Raw genomic sequence first — 23,659 nt, 5'->3', positions numbered from 1 at the left:
GTGAAATAAATGAACTGATAAGTTTATTTGAAATGAACAATAGAGAAGCAAATAATCTAGCCAAACCCTCCATTTTTTGATATCCACCCATCACTGGCCAAACTCATACCCAGCTTCCTTGACTACTCTCTTTATACTGACAAACACACACACCCCTATAAATATGCCTGTAAAGGTTGTTAGTAAAAAGAAACTCAGTGTATAAATACCTAAATGCAAGACAGTTCACCACGACCTGACAAAAAACTAGCATCAAAACTTAGGATAAGCATATTGAGCTAAAATACTTTTTAGAGAGTTTAAGGGCTGATGTTGACCCTTTTGCTGTCTGCTCTGTACGAACATTCAGATTTTCATAATGCAGGATTTTATAATTCAGATTTGTGGTGGGTTTGGCTTGTTTGGTTGGTTGGTTTTGTTTTGTTTTGTTTTGTTTTGTTTTTCCAAACAATTCCCTTTTGAAAGGAGTATTAACTTGCTGTTTTATCCAGTGTGTTCCCTGTATGTCTTCACTTTATGGCTTTAATCTAAAATGAAAAGCTTTATGTGATGAACAAAGTTTAAAAAAATCTGTTGGGATGAAAGGTTCTAGGTAACATTAATAAAGTTATCCATGAAAAGAGTTTCACCTTTCCCCAACTCTTTTATGTAAGTATTCATAGTGGCTAATTATAAATCAAAAGATCTAGGAAGACTCCCAGGCTCGCCAGTCATTAAGTGACACAGTTCAAGTCTGCGAATTTGTCATATCTTCACATCTATGTATCAACTCCCACAGACTGAATCTCTGTTCTCTGATATAACATAAAATGTACTTTGAATGACTTACAGAAGTAAACCAGATAAATGTTTTGTTAGGCAAAAACCCCTCAGTATCACTCTCCTTCAAACTCAGCACTCAGTCACTCATTTCCCCCAAAAATACAAAGGCATGGTCATATTAACAACTTTATTTGCACTACAGTAAAAGCATTAATAAATCTGCTGAATCTGAAGTGTGTTATCTGCATGTATCACTGATTATAAATGACCAGCTTAGCCTTGAAAAATTCATTAGCATGAGAAAAAAAAATATATCCTCCATCACCTCTATTTTTTTATACACACATACAAAAATCACAGAATCACAGAATGCTAGGGGCTGGAAGGGACCTTGAAAGATCATCCAGTCCAGCCCCCCTGCCAGAGCAGGATCACCTATACCAGGTCACACAGGAACTCATCCAGGCAGGTTATGAATATCTCCAGAGAGATGCTTGTGAAATGGGTATAAACCTCAGTCTCTATCTCAGATCCCCACATATCTGCTATAGAAACTCTATAACCACTTGAACTGGGGATGATGAATCCCCCTTGAAAGACAGGGGCAGTTACAGTCAGGTACTGGGAAGTTTGACTGATCCAGTTCAGGAACATTGTTTTCTCCAAGACAAAGAAAAAAAAAATCCTTTCCTATCCACTCTTGTAATGTATAAAAATGATGTCACTATGTATCTGCATATGTTAATGGTTATTTCAAAAAGTTTCATAATGAAATATCTGGAAAATCCACCCTAATTAATTATCTACCAGAATTAATTTGGCTATCTGAATAAACAATGCCAGGATTTATAATAAAACCTAAATAGAAGCCATGAATTGTCATCTAACGGTGCTAGAGTAGGCAGAACTACACAAGCCACTTTAAATTTATTATTTCTTATAGTCTTCAGACATTTAATGTCCCACTGCCAGTATCAACAAATTAATTAAAAACTTGTAATAGGATACAGTGAATCAGGAATGCAGAATAATGTAGCTCTTTCTGTAGCAGAGAAGAACTGAATAACTGATATAATTATGAAATGCTTCTTATGGCTTGACATGACAAGAAAATGTTTTCACCCCAAATTCAGGATAACCCATTTTGGTAGTTCACCACTTTGATTAGTAGCAAGAATGATGGTGACAAATCTTCTAATAGTAAAAAAAAGGTTTTAGGAATCTTATATATCCAGACATGAATTATTGGTAAAGATCATAGTATTATTGAATATATTGCCTGGCATAAAAAAAAAAAAAAAAGAAAGAAAGAAACAGTAACTATTTTATTAGGATGTTCTGTTATTAAATTAAAATTAAGTCTTTCCATTGCTCTATTAATTCAGTCAAGAAAGGCCCATGAATTTCTTTTGAAGCTGACCTTAAACTAGAAAGACACCCAAATGCTCGATGCAAAGCTCTCATGTATTATTTGAAACATTTCTACCAAAAACTTAGAAATTGTGTAGAAAAACCCTGAAATCTATGGGTTACTACTGAGCCTAGGTTTTCTTTCTCAGGGGCGGCAGCATGCTGCACTCAGAGGTGTTTGATAAGAGGATAATACTCTGGAAAAAGAAAACCCATAAGCTTCTCTGAATAAGTAAGAGCTGATGGCATTTGCGTAGGCTGGCTATCATGTTTAGAACATTTTAGTGCTTAGTTCAGAACATTTAGTCAAAGTACTAGGGATGTGTAAAAGTGTGAGGAGAATGTTAATAAAAAATAAATAAAGACTGTAGACTCTTGTTTTTTTTTTTTTTTAACTTAATAGCAAGAGCTTATGTGCTTTTGGTACTAATGAAATATTAGCCAATGTGACATTCCTGTCAGATATGTATCCTTTCAGATATGCCTTCGGAATACGAAAGACTTTGTAGTATGTACCATCATCATTCTAATTAAAGATTCCTGTAAAACAATGCTAAATTGGTTTCTAATTAATCCCACATTCTATATTTTCTCTCTCTTGTAGAATCATTAAGCAATCATAGATATCTCTTTGACCAGAAGGAATTGCTACCTTTCTACTATTTCTCTGAAAATATTTCATAGGGCCAAAAACCTCTGGACAAAACTGAATCAGGAGGAACAAAGTTGATCCAAATGGAACAAAACTGATCCATTCGAATCCAAAATAAATACAAATTGGAACATAGATTATTGACATAACTTTTATCACTCAGTAAAGTAGGAAATAAATCTCAAATACAAGATCCAAAATATGAAGGCCACAATTATTATATTAAAAATGTATTTTTTTACAAGTTATATATTTGGGGGAAACAGTAAATATCCACCCACTTACCACTGTGTATTTGTGGTATGAGAATATGTGGCCTCAAGCACTAAAATGGCTTTTTTCCCTCCCACACCCTCTGATTTCATTTGTGTTGTATTCCAGAAAGAGCTCTTTAAATTTAGTGGTTATTAAATCATCAATATCCATATAATCCAATTTGGATATAAAAGAGATAAATTATTAGCATGACCATGACTTTCAGCACTGAAACCTCAATCCTCTGTCTCTTTCTTCTTCAAATATCTATAAGACAAAACTGTGATAATCCTGACATCACGGCGCAGTAAAGTCCAGTGAAGCCATGAGTCATTCATAAGGTTTTTAGAGGCTTGGATAAGTGCTCTAAAATGTAAACATCCTATAAGTCAATATGTGAACAATTTAAGAGATTTGTAATTTGCAAGCAATTTCTATACCCACACTATCCTCAAAAGACTGAGTAGAATTAATACCACCACCCAATAATAGAAAAATCTTACTGATTTTTTGAGGTGGTCTGTGTCCTTAAAAAAATAAACATAATATCCTTGATATTTATACCTGTAAGTGGAAGTAAATATATGAGAAATTAATGATTATAGAGTAACAATATTTTTAAAATAACAAGATTATAGAAAAAAAGCTAAAGTCCAGCCCTTGTTTGTTTAGTGGGCAGTACCCAGCACTGGCCCGTCCCAATAGATGAACATCATGAACACAAAGAAATTGTTTCAAAATTCAGACCCAGAACCTAATTATTTTATTATTAAAAACAAAACAAACAAACAAACAAAATAGGACACTTAAAAAAAAAGTGTAATAAATTTAAACTTTATTGGTGCTAACTACAGACTGCTGAGAAATTCTGAACACCAGTGTAAATGATGGAAATCTTGAAGTTCTGTATTTTAAGAACAAGAATGCTATTTTAAATTCTCAGATAATAATTCATGAATGTATCATGGCAGTCTACACCTGAAACTATTGATGAATCCCTCTTTTTGCAGCTATCTTTTTAGCCTCTATATATGACATACAAACACACCCACAATTATTGTTTGCTTCTTTGTCGCATATTAACCTGGCACCAATTTTCAGTACGTTTTATTTGTATATGAAATGGAATGTAGATTGGGACTGCAAGGAAGACCACAAGAAAAAAAAATAAAAAGAAAACAACAAATTTTAGAGAGGTGATTGCAAATGATATTTTAGCATTTAGCCATGGGAAGATTCAACTATAAAATATAGCACCTGAGCTGTCTTGATGATTGCATTTCAGTTTGCATAATTGTGTGGTATTTTGAGAGCACCTCTTTCAGAAAGAGAAATAGGTACAAGAAATTAATCAAGTTGTCCAGCTATCACATGAAAGCAGATTAGAAAACTGCAGGTTTAGTTACCAAATGAAATCCAATAGGGAAAATTACTTCAGTCTATAAGAAGAGAGGGGGATAAACACCAGGGAGTAGATAAAAGTGAACTACAACTCATTCTTGGAACAAAAGTAAATAAACTAAGTGCAAATGCAGGAAGTTGAAGTCAGCACAGACTAAGGAGTGAAGAGACAGAAAAGACTTTTATTCAGAATAATGACAGTAAAAAAAAATATATATATATTCAACTACTTTCAAGATAGAGTTCAGCATGTTTCAAAGGGATTATATGATGTGCTATCTGTAAAATATCCTTTTAAATCCTGTCTCCTAATCACAAAAGAAGTCAATTACAATTTCTTTAAAAAGTGAAATGTGATATTTCTTTCAGTAGCATGAGTTCTTTCAAAAAGTCTTAGTGTAAAATTCACAGTAAGACTATTTAAGTATTCATGGCATGAAATAGAAACAATTCTATTATTAAATTTTGCTCACATTATATATAATGCATAAATGTTGTTTAGTTTCATGCCATTGTGCAGTGAAAAGGAACCCACCTCCCCTCCCTAAATACACATAAAAGAATGTAATTACTTCTTAACCTATATTAACATAATCACCTCATCCAAACTGTTGACTGTTTCATTTTGCATTAACATGTGACTCTATGTGTTTACTGAATGTTAACAAACAAATTGATCTTACTTTTCCAAAGCAGTCTCACCTAGAAATAGTATTACACTGAATGTTTTGTGTATATATATATTTATTTTTCCCCCAAAACAGTTCTTTGTTGAATAGAAAACTGTTCACTTGCTTGTGAAGGCATTTTCAAACAAATCCTGTTAATTCTGAATATGGTTCACTAAGCAGCATGATCTCATTAATGAAACAAGTTGCTAATGTAGTAAATAAAATATTCAGCTGTTTAAACTTTATCAAATGGAAATTCTAATCATCTCTTCTGTCAGCCTTACAGAAGCCTGACACGTTTCAAACAAGACCCAGTAAAATATGGAACCAAGAAAGGGAACAGGAAAAATGCAACTTTAGACTAAACATTCTTTCACAAATAAATATTAACTCACATGAAAATCTGTATTCTTGACTTTAGTTAGAATATTTTTGCATTATGAGAATCTTCATTAAAAAGGTAGTTTATTGCACTGAACTAAATGTTTGAGAGACAAATTTGTGAGTTCCTAGGATTTCTAGCACAAGGGGAAAAGGAAGAAAGAAAAAGCTTGATAGAGTGCAAAAAGAAAATCATAGAAATGTATTTTGCAAACATATTCAAAATGTTCTCATATATTGTATAAGAATATAACAAATGGATAGCAAATGAGAAGGAGCCTAGGTCAAAGGCAAATATAAAACAAAAGCATTCTTGTTCTATACTGAAATTTAAGCTTCTGCACAATGGCATTATCTCAGGGTCTTTCAGTGTGATGTTCAATTCAGTATGAATTTCTCAATGATGAGAAGAAAATTATGTTTCTATTCTGTTAGTACTTTGAAATGTGCTACATATCTAGTTATAACATGCCCTTGGTCCAGACATTGTCAAAAATCAACCTCTTCCCAGAGAGGAACTATTGCTTCAGAAAGGGTTTAGAAAATAAGAAATGAACACTTTTCCATGGATCCATCTTTGTCCATTAGAAGCTGCTCAAGGATACCAGAATAGTGCTGAGAATGGTGATGGAGTAGAGGCAAAGCAGAGAACACAGTGACACTGCATTACTATTTGTCACATAGAAACACCTCTTACTTAAGTATTTGTAGATTTTTCAAAGAAATGGTTAAAACTGTAGCACAGAGAAAGGGAGGCAAAATTTCAATGGAAATACACACAAGCTCTGCTATCTTTTACATACAACAAACTGATGCCTTAACTCACTGTTGGCCAGATCTTAGGCTTCTTCAGTGTTCAAAGGGTTAATAGCATATTGCAGAAAAATGTTTACCTGGTATTTTAACTACTGTAGCTTAATTTATTACATAACAGTTACACCTTTTTTATATAACTGCACCACATAATTTGCTTTCCTTCTCAGTTCAGCAATTTTACCATTATGAAACAGCATTCTAAAGCTTAAAAAGGTGATTTTAAGTATTAAAATTCCAAAACTAATGATTTTTTTTTAAACTGTAAGCCAAACAAGTAGATTAGTAATTCATTTAAAACAAAACTCTACTTCTAATATTTAGATAGCCTCAACTTATTTCAACCTGAAATCCAGTAACTCAGTTCAGGAATTCAAATGTACAACTGCTGAATTGTTTAATAGATTTTTTTTCCCCTTATTCCCAGGTAGTAATTTATAACATGAAACCAGAAATTACTCAAGCTGTGTTATTCATCTGAACCTATCAACTTGCAAAACATCAGTTTAGAATTAATTCTTTGTACTCATTACATTTTCAATCATGCAAGGAGGAAATGAAACAAACTACAAAGAAACCGGAGTCATTATTTTCCCTATGATGGTCAAAGCCCTCACAAGATGAAAAGCACAGAAAAGGAACTGGACAGATAGGAACTAAGTGGCTATTCTGTCACACTGCATTTCACAAAATTCATCCTCAAGGTTCTCTGATTAAGACATGAAACAGGCAAAATAAGCAATACTTGCAAGACACCGTTTGTGGAATATCTCTTGCACAGTTCAATGGCTAACCACATTTCTTCCACAAGATTTTAAAATTAAATCTGATTCTTCTGATGGTCGTAAGTATCAAATGGAAACGAATGAGCACTTTAAATAAAAGACCAAAGATAGTTACAATATTCTGTGTTATCTTGTATTTTTCTTTCTTCAAAAATTTATTTTCAGACAAACTAGTGAAAACTAATAGTTAAGAAGGCCATTAGGAATATTTGACCAAAACTGCCACTGTCCACTCAACACGAGAAATCCTTAAATGAACTAACTGCAAAACTGCACAGAGTACCCCAACCTGCAAACTTCTAATCACTGCAGAAAAAAAACCCCAGGAAATAAGTTAAACAAATCATACCTGGAGAAACTGGCTAGTTTTTGCATGACCCATGTCTCCAGCCTCTATCTGTGCTCTTGAAAGCCTCTCTTCAGTTTCCGTTAGCCAGTGGTTAAATTTCTTCATGTCAGAATGAAACAGCCGCCACTTATCCAAAGACTTGTCAAACCGTCTGCAAGTATAAAAGGAGATGAAGTAACTACCTGTTAATGCTCTATTTCTAGATACAGAGCAGGGAAAAAGAAAAAAAAAAAAAAAAAGAAAAATTAATCACAGAATCACAGAATGCTAGGGGTTGGAAGAGACCTCGAAGAATTATCTAGTACAACCTCCCTGCCAGAGCAGGATCACCTAGAGTAGATCACACAGGAACACATCTAGGTGGGTTTTGAATATCTCCAGAGAAGGAGACTCCGCAACCCTGCAGTGTTCTGTCACCCTCACAGTGAAAAAAAAATTTTTCCTCCTCTTCCCTTGGAACTTCCTATGCCTCAACTTCCATCCATTACCCCTTGTCCTGTCATTGAGCATCACTGAGAAGAGCCTGGCTCCATCCTCTTGGAACTCACCCTTTACATATTTATAAATAACACCCCTTAGTCTCCTCTTCTCCAAACCAAAGAATCATAGAATCATAGAATCAAGAAGGCTGGAAGAGACCTCAAAGATCATCGAGTCCAAGCTGTCACCCTTCACCTCATGACTATCTAAACCATGGCACCAAGTGCCACATCCAATCCCCTCTTGAACACCTCCAGGGATGGTGACTCCACCACCTCCCTGGGCAGCACATTCCAATGGCCAACCACTCTCCCTGTGAAGAATTTCTTCCTCACCTCCAGCCTAAACCTCCTCTGGTACAGCTTGAGACTGTGTCCTCTTGTTCTGCTGCTGGTTGCCTGGGAGAAGAGACCAAACCCCTCCTGGCTACAACCCCCCTTCAGGTAGTTGTAGACAGCAATGAGGTCACTCCTGAGCCTCCTCTTCTCCAGGCTACACAATCCCAGCTCCCTCAGTCTCTCCTTGGAAGAAGGATGTTTGACTCCCTTAATCATGTTGAATATTTCAGGTTGAATTCACCGTGATGGTGATACCATCATGTATTAACCATCCTTAACAGAAATGGTAATGTTTCTGAACAATGAAATCATCGTTGTGTGCCATAAATGAGTATCTTATAATTTTTAAAAATTATTTTCAATTATTCAAATGAATTCCATAGTCAAAACATGTTTTAAATTTATTAAATTTAATTTAAATTTATTTAAATTTACTAACAGCTTTATTAACCCTCTCTAATATCATAGGTACAATACAGGCCTTGGTGTAACAGAGTATACCCCTCTGTCAGGTTACTTAGATGCTAGCATGAAGGGAACACTGATAAAAGGCACCTTAGCAGATTCCTATAGCTACTAACACTGCAAATGGACACTGTTGGCTCACACTACTGGTATTGTGGCTAGACAATGATTTTTAGACCCTTTTCAAAGAGAAAATAGCTTAAAATACCTGTGATGTATTTGCTCTAAGATAAAAAAATCTGGGATAAAAAAAAAAAATCAATAGACACACCATTAAATCTTTTTCCCCCCTGGTTTTAGTCCCATGATCTTATTATGATTATAGGAATTTTTTTATAGAAATATGAATTGTAATATTATATATAATACATATGCAAACCACTATATATATTTTTTAATGGAAATTGTTGTAGTCAGAGACTACCTCAAAGTATCCCAGGCATACACTACATTTCTGCTCCAGTTTTACTGAAACTCATTTTGTCTGCCTCTCCAATGGATATGAAAGTCCATTTATTATTATTGAAAAGAAAATGCAATTCTCTTCAAAGAAATTTCTACCTGTATTGTGTAGAGGGACCTTTTATTAAACCCATATATAGTGTGTGTGTGTTTCACTTCCATTTGGGAATTTGATATAGTTATGCAAAGAAAAAAAAAGTTGCCTGAAATAAAAGAATGATTGAAAAGAAAGAAAAATATCAAAATATAAAAGTTTGCACATTAAGCAAGAATGAAAAATACTACTACCACTTCTTCAGGTGTACAGTCCACTACATAAAAGATCATGTAAGTACCTCTAGCACTTTGGGAAGATTTAATCTCTTTTTGTCCAGAGTGACTGATTGATCTTCTGGTTCAAGATCTGCTTGCCTTAGCTACTACCAAATACTAAAGAAATAAAATGAAGAATTGGGATTTTTTTTTTTCCACATGGTGTATGTCTTCAGGAATTCAGTTAGTTTGTGTTTTGGATTGATGTTGAAATGTGACCCCATAATCAGAGATTAGCTAGAATGTTTTGTTAGCAGATCATCATTAAACATGCTACTGTTTAGTTTAATAATCCTCCGTTACAGGATTATGATAGGTTTTAGGGTGTGCTTAAAGGATGAAAACAAAGATGCTCAATTATTTTTCTATGAATAAATCCATTTCTATATGGACAAACTCTACAATTGTTTGAACGTTAAAGAATTTAATTCACCAAATGAAATCACATTTCTATAAGGGAGATCAGACCATCTCTTCAATTTTACTGATGATTTTTCATTCTTTAGAAGAAAACAATTTTTTTCTTCTATTCTATTGGTGCTATGGTCTCACCTTTGTTTTAAAAGCTTTTAACACCACACAGTGCTGAGCACACCCTTACAAAGATATGGTTTTCTTACCTCTAATATGCTGCATATGGTAATCACTTCTGATTAATAATATGTGAAATGGATTTGGATCAGCAAGCAGTGAAACAGACACTTTGTATTTATTCTGTTACATTAAAAATATGATAGGGAAAATATAAGGCATAAAAATCCCCACAGTTTGCAATCAATGAGATTAAAAAAAAATTTTTTTTGTTTCTTTTTTTTTTACAGAATCATAGAATTGTTAAGGTTGGAAAAGACCTGTAAGATCATTAAGTCCAACTGTCAACCCAATACTACCATTACCACTAAACCATGTTCCAAAATGCTACATTCACTCATTTTTTGAATACCTCCAGGGACAGGGACTCCACCACTTCCCTGGCATCTTGTTTCAATGCCTGACCACTCTTTCAGTGAAGACTTTTTTCCCTAATATCCAATTTAAAACTTCCCTGACACACCTTGAGGTCATTTCTTCTTGTCCTCTTGCTTATTGCTTGAGAGAAGACACCAATACCCACCTCGCTGCAACCTCATTTCAGGTAGTTGTAGACAGAGTAAAGAATTTTTTTCCTAATATCCAATCTAAACCTTCCCTGGCACAACTTTAGGCCATTTCCTCTTGTCCTATTTCTTGCTGCTCAAGAGAGAAGACCAACACCCACCTCACCACTACCTCATTTCAGGTAGTTGTAGAGAGCAATAATGTCTCCCTCTCAACCTTCTCTTCTCCAGACAAACATTCCCAGCTCCCTCAGCTGCTACTCATAAGACGTATTCTCCAGACCCCTCACCAGTGATATTGGCTTTCTCTGGACACACTCCAGTGCCTCAATGTCTCTCTTATACTGTGACACCCAAAACTGAACACATTACTTAAGGTGCAGCTTCACTAATGCCAAATATAGGAGGCATGATCACTTCCCTACTCCTGCTGGCCACACTATTTTTCATTTCTTGGTCACCTGAGCACACTGCTGGCTCATGTTCAGATGACTGTCCACCAGCACCCCAAGTCTTTTTCTGCCAAGCATCTTTCCACCCAGTCTTCCCCAAGCCTGTAGTGTTGCATGGGGTTGTTGTAATCCAAGTACAGGACTCAGCATATGGCTTTGTTAAAATTCACAGAAATGACCTTGGCCCATGGATCCTGCCTGTTCAGATCCCTTTGCAGAATTTTCCTACCCTCAAGCGGATCAACACCCCCACTCAATTTAGTGTCCTCTGTAAACTTGCTGAGGCCAAATAATTAGTAAAGGTATTAAACAAGAATGGCCCCAAAGGTATTAAACAAGAATGACTCCAAAACTGAGCCTTGAACACCACTGGAGACTGTCATCCAACTGGATTTAACTCCATTCACCACAGCTCTCTGGGCCCAGTCATCCAGACAGTTTCTGACCCAGCAAAGAGTACACCTGTCTAAGCCATGAGCAACCAGAGACAGCACCAAATGCTTTGCTGAACTCCAGAAAAACAGCATCCACAGCCTTTTCCTCATCTGCTGTGTGGGTCACTGGTCATAGGAGGAGATGAGCTGGGTCAAGCTGGGACTGCCTTTCATTTACCTGTGCAGGCTGGGCCTGATCCCCTGGCTGTCCTGCGCATGCTGTGTGAGTTCACTCAGGATGAACCTTTCCGTAATCTTTCCTTGCACCAAGGTCAGACTGACAGGCCTGTAGTTTCCTGGATCCGCTTTCTGGCCCTTCTTGTAGATGGGTGTCACACTGGCAAGCCTCCAGTCATCTCTAAACCAGGACTGATGATTGGCAGATGATGGAGGGTGGCTTGGCAAGATCCTCTGCAGCTGCCTCCCTACTCTTGGGTGGATCCTATCTGGACTGCACGATTTTCCAGACAGCATAGGAGGTCACTAAATGCTTCCTTTTGGATTGTGGGGGGATTTATTCTGCTCTCTGTCCCTGTTTTCCAGTTCAGGGGGCTGAATACCCTGAGGATAGCTGGTCTGACTATTAAAAGACTGAGGCAAAGAAGGCAATGAGTACCTCAGCTTTCTCATCCTTAGTGCTAATGTTCCCCCCTGCATCCAATGAGAGTGTTTGTTGCTTTCTCTACAAAAAAGCCCAAGAAACAAAAACCACACACTTGATCAAAAAAAGTAGTCGAGATAAAAGTATTCCTTGTACTGTTCAGTTTGTTCACAAGATGTTGAAGGAAAAATAATTATTAATTAAATTATTTTTAAAAGCACATTTTAAAAGAACAGAGAAGACTTTTCTAAGGCTAAATTCTACATAGAAGAGTAGTCTTCCAACTGTCTGTGAATTGACTTTTTTCTCTTCCTCAAGTACAACTTGATTCATGGGCCCTGAGGTTAATAGCTGCTGAACACCAGAACCATTATTTGATTTAAAAGAGAACAGTTACTGCTTAGTCCTACACAGTCCAAATATGCATTCCAAACCACTTTAATAAATAACAATGTATTCAGTAAATTTCATTGGAAATGGACACAGACAAGAGGTCAGAATAGATCAGGCAATCTTTTTTCTATCAATTTCAATATGGTTGCATGCCTGATAAAGCCACAACAAAAAAAGGTGTCAGAGCTCAGCACTGATTGATCATATGATCAGTTTTGTCATTAATAGAGATGAGATACAAAGATGGAGTCTCTGAATATACCATAGTATTCAGAACACAGAATCTTACTAGCAGAAAGTAAAAAATATTTAAGGGGAAAAAAAATACTTAGAGATCAAAAAAGTAGTTTATGGAAGGATTCCTTTGAGTCTTTATGAGCTGACAGCTTCCCATAGCAGCTAACATAAGTCTCTTTGCTTCCTATAAATTCAAGATGCAGCAAGTTTTTAGTATCCTGTGAAACTGTTATTTAAATAGCAGTCTTAGGTTTTATATCGGAACACAGTATCAACCATCTAAGAAATTGTTAGAAAAGCCCAAATACAAAACAGCCAGTGCAAAAAACCTGTGACTATTTAAGAAGTTAAAAAATAAATACAAAGATTTATAACAATTTCTACATAGTACACTTGGTGGAATATTGCTGTTAAGGCATCAAAATGAATACTACAAGCTATCTTTCAGGAATAAGCAAGAGCTCATGCACTCAAAATATTTTTTGTTGAATACATTAGGGAAATGCATAATTTGAAGACATTTCACCAAAAAGTGTTATGGTAATAAAACATCTCCTACACTGCTGTAATTCCTTGCACCACTGCAGCTTTCTTCTGCGCTCTCTTCACTTCATATACTACAATCCTCTTGAGACTGCTAGGCATTTGTTTCAACTTTTGCCCTATCGGTTGTGCCCTTTGCATTTTTCTGTTTTTATTAAGCAGTGTCAACTGAAGGCATCACAGTTTTCAAATCACTGCTTTAAACGTGATCTACTTCTCATTGCTGTTACAAAAACCTGGCTACAATCACAGTACAAATCATATATCTTTAAAGAAATACACTTAGATTCCTAGCTCTGCTTAGCTACAGATGAACTCAAGAGTTGTTGACTGAGAGGGGATCTGATCAATGTCTATAAATATCTGAGGGGTGGAGGTCAGGTGGAGAGGGCCAATCTTTTTTTGGTGGTGTGCAGCAATAAGGAGCAGTGGATACAAGCTTGAACATAGAAGGTTTCACCTCAACATGAGGAGAAACTTCTTTACAGTGAGGGTGACAGAGCCCTGGTTGTGGAGTCTCCTTCTCTGGAGACTTTCAAAACCTGCCTGAATGCATTCCTGTGTGGACTACCCTAGGTGATCCTGCTTTTGGCAGGGGATTTGACTTAATGATCTCTGGAGGTCCCTTCCAACCTCTAACATTCTGTGATTTCTGTGATTGTTCAATATTTGCCGTGAGTGTTTCATTTATTAGCACTGTTAAAAGCAAGCAGACCATTGATTTGATTAAAAATTTCAGTCACTCACCTGAGTTACTTATTAAAATGAGTGTGATAATTTATCATGCTTAACATATTTTATTTTTCAAAACGAGTCAAACCATTTTTTAACTATCTTACTCTGAATTATGAGGAAAAATCTTCTTCTACATTACAAAAAAAAAATCTAGAAAATGAAAGTTAAATCCATTTATTTGGTCCAGTCTGGTTTCTCATTTGGGGCACTACATTAAAACAGCTTTCCTTCTGTTCCTTACAGAATGAAATTACTCTTCCCAGCATGAAGAAGTTTATCAGCAGCTTAAATACAAAAATTCAGTAGGGGCTGATATTAGTCTCCCTGAATTCGCATTCTGGCACTTGCAAATTGAATCCCCCATCACTCTCCTTTCTTCCTGCCTTTGCTTTGGCTAATAAGGGTGGCAAAGAGAAGAAAAAAAAAATCTGTGAGAAGTTATGAATGTTTAAAACTTGAAGATTAAACACTAGTGCTTATTGCTCATGTTTTAAAAAACTTGTTACTCTCAGCATAAGCCAGTAAAAAGCAGAGAAAATTCATGGACAAGCAAATGCACTGGAATTCAATGCTCTTTCAGTAACTAATTGTACTTAAATACTGTTAAAATAATAATAGAAAATGCAGTTGTTGCTGCATTGACAGATGCAAGTCCATTTTGAATGGAAGGTGGAAGAAGACATCACCGTGCAGCGTCATGTTCATACTGCACGTTATGGGTATACATGAGTGAGTGCTTCCTCTGCTAAATCTATGCATTGCATTCTTTTACACACAGAACTACTAAAAATAGCGGTTTTAACATTTACAAAGCAAAGAGGCTTTTGTTTGCTTTACTATTTGCTATGCTGTTACCAGGTGGCAAGTTCAAGACTCACAAAAGGAGAAGGCTAATTAACTACAAATATCGAGCAGCTAAGTTGCTGAAATCTTGGCACAGCAGAATGTAGGTGGTAGAAATTCATAAGTGAATTCCTAAAAGAGCAACACTCTGAGGATTATGAAAAGTCAGAAAGACTATGACTGCATTAGGAGTCCCCAGTCACACGATTTGGAGATTGGGAAGGTGTCATTGCAGGCCTTGCAATTTGCATACTCTTACCTAGGCCTTGTTTGCTGTCAGAGACAAGCAACTAAACTAAAAACAACAACAACAATACCCCCCTCCCCCAATGTATCCACTCATGTGCATCTTCATCTACTTTATCTTATTCCTTTTGATGGGCATAGGTGAAAATGGTGTCAATAGTAGGTGACTGTCTGATATTTGGTGCACTTCTTTGATGTGCCCTGGTCTCCACTTTTTCTTAGCATATGCTTGATAGGAAGACACAAGCAGGGATGCAGTTCCGTATAGACTCCAGACTAGAATGTGTGAGACTTGTATTCATTCCTAGGGGTGCACACATTGCACATGGGCTCTGAAACTCAGTAGGGCAGCCTTATGCCTTTGAGTTGAGTAGATTAGAGCTGACAAGTGAAAAATAGCTGGTACATTGGTCTATTTTTTTTTTCTGTATACAGTCCAGCAAAGAATGTGTTAAGCAATGGCTCGAAGGTGTGATTTCATTTTTTTCTCATTAGTACATAACGGATTTATTTTGCCTGTGAAAAGCAGGAAAGCAAAAAAGCAACCAAAGACAACTACCAAGGTAATAGGCACCCCAATTTACATTAAGACATAAAAGACTGGCGTTTTCCTTCTTCAGCTATCATCAAACCTTTGGCAAAATTCAATATTCCTTGGTAACATTGTACATGATATTGCATAAAGATTTACAGATGTCAATTTGGATATGCTCTCAGTGGGACTCTGTACAATGGGACTGAACTTGATGTTTCTTGTCCCAAGGTTGCAACTTTTAAGAAGCCATGCAAAGGTGGAAGGAAAGATCCTTGAATATAGGAAAATCATGAACACGAGATGAGGTAGAAAGGGTTACTGGTTTGTTGCAAATCAAATCTCAATTTTGTATTTGTTTCTACAAATTCCTTGAGTTTTTTTGTGAATATTCCTTGATAAACAATGAACCTCATTTCTATTGTGTGTTCTACTTTAACAAGACTTCACAATCAATTGGTCCACATGAAAAAAGAATACCCACAAAGGCCATGAGGATGAGCAGAGGGCTGGAGCACATCTCCTATGGGGACAGACTGAAAGAGTTGGGGCTGTTCAGTCTGGAGAAAAGAAGGCTCCGAGGTGACCTTATTGTGGCCTTCCAGGATGTGAAGGGGGATACAAGAAAGCTGGAGAGGGACTTTTTAGGATATCAGGTAGTGATAGGACTAGGGGGAATGGAACAAAGCTGGAAGTGGGGAGATTCAGACTGGATGTGAGGAAGAAGTTCTTCCCCATGAGAGTGGTGAGAGCCTGGAATGGGTTGTCCAGGGAGGTGGTTGGGGCCCCATCCCTGGAGGTGTTTAAGGCCAGGCTGGATGAGGCTCTGGCCAGCCTGATCTAGTGTGAGGTGTCCCTGCCCATGGCAGGGGGGATTGGAACTGGATGATCCTTGTGGTCCTTTCCAACCCTGACTGATTCTATGATTACTTATAAACTTTCCTAAAAGTCATTACTTATGTCATGGAAGTGGTTAGAGACATGCATTCTTATTCATCATATTGGAAAAAACAGACAGTAGATGTAATTTCTATACTGCTAAACAATGTACTGTAGGATTATGCTAATATTAACCTACAAATTATGCAGTTTTGTCAACTTGATTCAGCACAATTAGCACCTCGTAAGAAATATACAAAACATCAAAGTAGTATAAATAATTATGTATTAGTATGTGAGAGCATTAACTAATACTTATGGCCTTTCCTAAAGATTAAAAAAAACAAGAAAATTTGGCTTTGTCAAGCAACTTTTACAATTAAATTGCTTAAACAAACATCTAACCCATTTTCAGAGATGTTGATGTTTCAATTTTATTTCATAAATTCATGTATTTTGAGTTCTTAATTTATATTTAATTTACATATTCTTTCTATACTTGGACTAAAAGTGGTGATCTCATTCGAGACACTGCTACACCAAGATTTACTCCCAGATTTTGTCCATTCTGGGACAACTCAGCTGTGTGTATTCTAGTCATACTCCTGCACCCTGTTTTTGCCCCAAGTAGTCTGTAACTCAATTTCCCATCCTGTAGTAAGTGATAGCATACCAGTCAGTATCAATCACTGTACCAAAGACAATGACAATTAAATTGTCTTTGAAAAAGCAAGATCTTGTCAGGCATTGCTGGTTTTAAGGCATACCACTTCGTTTTTAGGAAGTGAGAACCAATAAACTTAATAACCATTCAAAATTAATAATTATACAAAAAACTCCATTGGATTCAAATAGTTGCCACATGTCACTAGTGTAAAAAGAAACACCTCATATAATTTATAAAGCATGTACTCTTCTTCTAAGCTATGTGATGTGTGTTATGCAAAAGAATTTGGACTCAAAATTCCATCTTTTTTTTTTTTTTCCTACAAGGTTTTCCTTCATCAAACCAGATATGAAATAAGAACTTTGCCTAAACATATAAATAACTTTTCTGTAAATAAAATAAATGACTTGATTATTGGGACCTAGGTAAGAGAATAGTTTATTGCTAATCCCTTATGTATTAAAAAAAAAAAAAATAAAGGGGGGGGGGGGAGAGAGGGGGGAAAGGAAAGAAAATAAAAGAAAAAAATGAAAGAAAAAAAAAGTAATTGGTAATAAAATTACAAGTTTCATAACACGTCATGGTGAAACCATTAAAAATTGCCATGATAAGAATTCCCAAATCAAACACTCAGCATGAAAAGAACAGTGGCTGGATTTTACAGAAATCCAAGCTAGTTTTTCTGCTTTCATGTAAGGGGTTATGCACAGATTTCATATTTATGATGGGTGACAGCAAACATTGCACTTCTAGCCAGGATGCTCCAGTGTGTTATTGTTATCCACTCCATGGTAGCATCCAACTGATGAAAAGAAACAGGAGAGAAAAATTGCATTTGCTTCTGTCATGGTGCTATGCTCCCCCTGCCCCGAACCAGGATCTCCAGGCTCCTTCCAGGGTCCCAAATACATAACAAGAAACAAGTCTGAAAAACCTCATCTAGGTTTTCTGCCCAGGGCTTCAGAGCCATATTTAGGCTCAAGCCCTGACCTAGGATACTCTGTAGGTATGTGCATGGCACATCTTGCTCACTACACCCAGCCTGGCTTTGCTCTTCACCTCCAGGCACAATGGGACTACCCTGCCTGCAGTCCCCTACCTCAGCCTCACTGGGCCCTGACCCTCTCAAACATTGCTTCTGCACTGCTCCAGTGCTATCTTCTACCACCAGAGCCTGAAGCCTCAAATAACTTGCATGATGCTGTTTAAACAACATCCACTGTCCTTCAAAATCCCAGTACCTATGACTACAGGATGGCATCTGAAAGGTGGGGCAGCCAGCATAGAGGGCATAGCCACGTTCTGGAAAGGAGTGTTAGCCTGTCTGACTTGCTAAATTATACCCACATCCCACAGACCAAGTGCCCAAGCACTCAAGTACATTAAACAGGCTTCTGGTGAAAGCCTCTTCTGGGTTTGTTTCATCGGAACTGAATCCAGTGCACTTTTCAGTATGAGACAGAACACAGCAATCCAGTGATCCTGACCCAAATAAAAATACTCATGGACATAGTCAACACTAGTGAAACTTATCAGGATATTTTGTCTTCCAGGTTCTGCTGCAGTTCAGATCCATTCTGGAACAAAACATAATGATAGTTTCCATAGCCTGGACTCAGAAACAGATGCTATACCCAAAAATCATAGAAAATTGAGAAGTCATACCCAGTTGGAGGAAACCACCACTTACAAATTCCTCAAACTACCACCACAATTCATAAATAATAATAAAAAAAAGTATTTTCAGTGAATTTGTGCCCCAGAGTATGTGTAATGCAATGTTGGAGGTATATATTACAGGATGTCCCAACAGCATTCTCCTGTAATTACTATGAAGTGCTTAAATCCTATGATTTCCAATGACAGGATTCTTAGTTCAACCTGTAATAACATGTTTTATCCTCCAAAATTGTTCTGCTCACTTCTTTATTTCCACTGCCTATCTCAAAATCCCCCTACAATGGTGGCTTTAAAGCAGGAGGAATAACAGAAAGCTAATGCTGGCTGTTGACTCTGAGCCTGAAGGATATTATTTATCCCACTTAAGGTGTGGCAGATATATATAGAAATATATATACTGGCACAAGAATATTGGCTTCCTCATTGCACTGGAAATCAAAATAATAACAGAATACTTAGCCTTATCTTCCTAAAATACTGGTGCCTATACTTACAGTAAATATTTTTTTACCTTTGCCTTTCAGTCAGTTAGAAGCCTTTTTAATAAATGTTTGGGTTTTATTTAAGTTTACAATAAAATTTAATTTAAAATGCCTTTTCCTTTTCAATTTAAAAATTCATTTCAGATGAGAGACTTAGGTGCAAGTAAGAGTTACTAAGTCTTATTGTAAGAGTAGCATATAGTAAACAATTCTATTTTCCCAAAGCTAAAATATTGTTGAATCTTACAGAAATTATAGGAATGGGGAAAGTAGAGAAAATTGTATTAATGGAGGAGAGAATGCATCATGATGATCTACTGTAGTTAAATAAAATACTTGCAATAGTCAGGAAAATCAGGAAAATAGAATTCAATTTGTGAAAAAAGTAAATGAATGGCAAATGTTATCATAATATTGGCAAGTACTACCATCTAAAAGCTCAAAAATCTAAATGGGGTGGTTATGAGGGATTTTATATATATGTATGTATACTAATATATACTCTCTACAAAGATATGTTCTTATTATGTATATGAAAAATGTTCAAAGTATTATTATATTAATCTTATGAATAAAAAAGAACTTAAGACACTGTCAGTTGTAGCCTATTAAGCTAAAAGTCCTTCATGAATGACTAGCAAAAGCCATTTTGGCTAACATGTATGACTGTACTACTGGTAACATGGAGAATTTAAATGATGTACAGCTGCCTAAAAAGGTCAGCATCAGGAAGTTATTATCTATACGCTAAATAACATGAAGAAGAGAAAAGATTGTTCAGCAATGTCATAACTCAGAGAAAAATAGAAGAATTCCTTTCACTCTCCTTATAAAATTATGAAGTTAGGGATTAAAGACTTGAGTAAAGTGCTTATATATAACTACAAACATTTGCCTTGTCATTTATTTTCAAGCTAACATAATATAGTATTAAATAAGACATTCTAATGACAAAACCTTTGGGGACTTGGAAATACATTTGCTTATAAGGCCATTTCATCTTTATGTGGTTGATTTGGAGCATGTTGACAATGATGCATTTTTTGGATTACATAACGGTGTAATTCAAAATAACAAAGCAAAAAAAAAAAAAAATCATTTCCATACCTCAGGAGTGCTTTAAAAGCAAAATCTCTTTCCTTCAGTTTCCCCAGGACTTACTGCATGTGTCTGTTTGGACAGTGGAGTTCAACACAGGAAAGAATCTCAATGTTCTTTTCAGAGATGCCTGCCAGCCCTAACAATTCTGGCAACAGATTACTGCTTTTAGGCATAATTATCATCATACTCTTTTGAGTGGTGATTTACCAGACTTTCACACTTTGGCAACTAGAGTAGCCTGGATGTTCAGGAATCCCCAAGGAATGGCTACAGTGTCTACATGGAACAAACATACTGCATACAGGCAGAATATTCTGGAAACTGCACAAAAAAGATTACCTCTATAGCAACTGAGATTGAGATCAATCTGATCAGATGTATCTCAAAAAGTCATCTGGTTATTTTATTTTTGCTTTATAGTCAATGTAAAGAATAGAAAACATAACTACCTGTGGTAGTTTCAGGCTATGCCTAGAAAATTTTCCACAGATCTTGAACAGAAAGTGGTAGAATGTAAATAAATCACTATTGGGTGTACAAATGAAAATAATGATAAGTTCTAAACAATCCCATTGGATAGATAACAGACATAAAATTTGGTTCTGTAAGCTATCTTTCTCTCTTTTTTTGTTTCCTCATGCTGGGAGACATTAACTTGCTTCTGCTTGCCGTTGCTGACCTTGGCTGTGTTCTTTGTTGTGGCTGAGTATCCTAACAAAACAATTCTCCGCTCTTACTCTTGTCCTTTTGTGTCCAGGGGGTAGAGGGAAGGAGGCAGGGAAGGGGAAGCTGTTAGCTCCCCTGGGTTTTGGCCAGAGGGGTTCTTGTGCTGTTTATAAATTGTAAATACCTGTAAATATTGTAAATACTGTATATTTTGTACACATTCATTGCATTCCATTGTAGATTGCAGTTTTGCTTGTAAATACAGCTTCATATGCTTCCAGCTGGGCTGGGCTGGCAATTTAATGTTTGGGGGGAATTTTCAACCCACCACACTACCTAGATCCTGATACAGGCAGTATAGATACAACACTATATGTAGCTGTACTGACACTGCAGGGGAAGGTGTATTCACTGATTCCCTTGATACTGAAAACACTTTCAGTCTTAGCAATACCCAAATTAAATAACCACATTCCTTCCTCTTCTCTGAATGGAGTATAGAAAGGACAAAGTGAACTTCGTGCATCCAATATTTTGTTTAGCTCAACAGTTTTTTGGTCAAAAGGATTCCAAGTTTAGATGAAAGTAGGAAGTTGTGGACTTGAACATGTTCAGCACATACAAGAGAAATTTCAAAAATAGTGATAACTTTTCTCCTTTAAATGTTTGCATTAATTAAAGTAAAACCATTCTCAAAACTGACAATTCCAGAGTTCTTTGTGGCATATAGTTTTCAAATTCCCACTTATGACATCATTCAGATCCTGTAGCATCCTAAGCACTCTTAATTAATAGGCTTGTAAGAAATGACTCTGACACTAAATGTACTAATTTCATAATTCAGCTACCTCTCAGTGCAAATGAAAGGACCCCAGTCATTATACTTGCACAATTCAGCACAATTCAGGAGCATTGCAACACGTTGTCTTTGAAAGTTAAGAGGAATGCATAATGTGATCTGAAAATTTGATATACTGATGCAAAATTTGGAAACCAAAGTCTAATTGCCCACAGAATAGCTGAGTGTATTTCCATGCAAGGAACGAGATGTCTGGATCCAGTTGGTTGCTGAAGACAAATAGGCAGCCAGAAGGCTCAGCTTGTCGCCATTAAATAGAAATAATGATGGATTGCAGGTTTTGTACACTCTTGGGCTGTGGGAAGCCATCCTGGGATGCAAATAAGGGTGGAGTCAGCAATGCAAGTATATGCTACCACTTCATTCAACTTAGGAAAATTTGTAATGCCTGGAGGGAATAACTTCCAGAAAACCACTATCAATTCTGGAGGAAGCTCTCAGAAGCATAAGCTCTGGCTGTCCCTTATAAGTCTAGTAAAGAATCCTATTCACAGTATCCTTCTGTCAGTTCATCATTGATCTCAAGGAATAAAATAGGTATGAAGGTAGCTCCAATTATGCAAGTAAGTTGTTATAAAATTGTTGCTGATGTGATGCTAGAAACCATCTCTGTATAATGTATGATGGTCAGCTACTGCTGCTAAGGTCTTCATAAAAGTCTCTGGGTAGTAGAGAGTCTGCATTACACATTCTATTCTTCATTCACCATAGTTAAAAAGCAGAATATCATTGAAATAGATTTCAAGTTTATGCAGTTTAAGACTGCAACAGTTAAATTTAATGCAGTATCTGTCTTCAGTTATCTCCCACCTGAAACCACTTTTTTTTTCTTTAGAACACAAGAGCTAAACAGAAATCCAGTCTTTTGGGAACACAGCAGTACAGCAAGAATCAATAAAAGCTGAACAGACATAGCTCGTTCATCAGAGAAAAGAGACTCACATATCATGAGGCTCTGATCTTTCATATAGTCCATATGTCAGTCCCACTGGACAGCGAGAGTTAGTTACAAAAGGAAAAGATGGAAAATGGAAAAAGATGAAGGAAAAATGGAAAGAAAAAGAGGAATTAAAAATCACCATGGAATCAGAGAATGATTTGGCTTGGAAGGGAACTTAAACATCATCCAGTTCCAAACCCCCTGCCATGGGCAGGGCCATCTTCCACTAGATCAGGTTGCTCAAAGCCCCATCCAACATGGCCTTGAAAACTTCTTTTTTTTTTTTTGGGGGGGGGGATGCATCACTCCTGAGCTTGAAAGAGATTATCCTTGAACACTGATCAGCTTTCTTGGGCCCATTTTCACTCCAGGGCTTTATCTCATGGTACTCTACTAAGCAGATCCAAGCAGAAGAGATCAAAGTCTGCTCATCTGAAGTATAAGGTAGTGAGCTTGCTGTGCACCCTCCTTGTTGCTCTAAGGATCTTGAACTCCACCATTTCATGCTCACTGCAAACAAGTCTGCCTCTGAGCTTCATATTCACCACCAGCCCCTCCTTGTTGATGAGAACAAGGTTCAGTACAGGTGTCTCCTCTTGCTGGCTCCTCTGTCTCTTGGAGAAGGAATTTATCAACACATTCTAGGAACCTCCTGGAAAGTAGCACTTGAAGCTATGCAGAATATTTGTGGTGCATATTTCACAGAGGGAAGTTTTCATAACTCATATTTGATGTT

General features: G+C 36.5%; 1 protein-coding gene across 1 annotated transcript in view; it reads right to left on the bottom strand.

The window, feature by feature from the left end:
* Window positions 1–23,659, bottom strand: part of DMD (dystrophin) — an 851,798-nt gene that overhangs the window by 570,027 nt on the left and 258,112 nt on the right. The window contains exon 39 of the mRNA XM_054391265.1: window positions 7,480–7,630. Coding sequence (XP_054247240.1) covers window positions 7,480–7,630 — 151 coding nt within the window. The remainder of the gene's footprint in view (window positions 1–7,479; window positions 7,631–23,659) is intronic.

This window comes from Indicator indicator, chromosome 1 (assembly GCF_027791375.1).
Source record: "Indicator indicator isolate 239-I01 chromosome 1, UM_Iind_1.1, whole genome shotgun sequence".
Classification (NCBI taxonomy): Eukaryota; Metazoa; Chordata; class Aves; order Piciformes; family Indicatoridae; genus Indicator; species Indicator indicator.
Note: the sequence above shows the minus strand (reverse complement) of the source record. Positions and strands in the feature narration are given on the sequence as shown.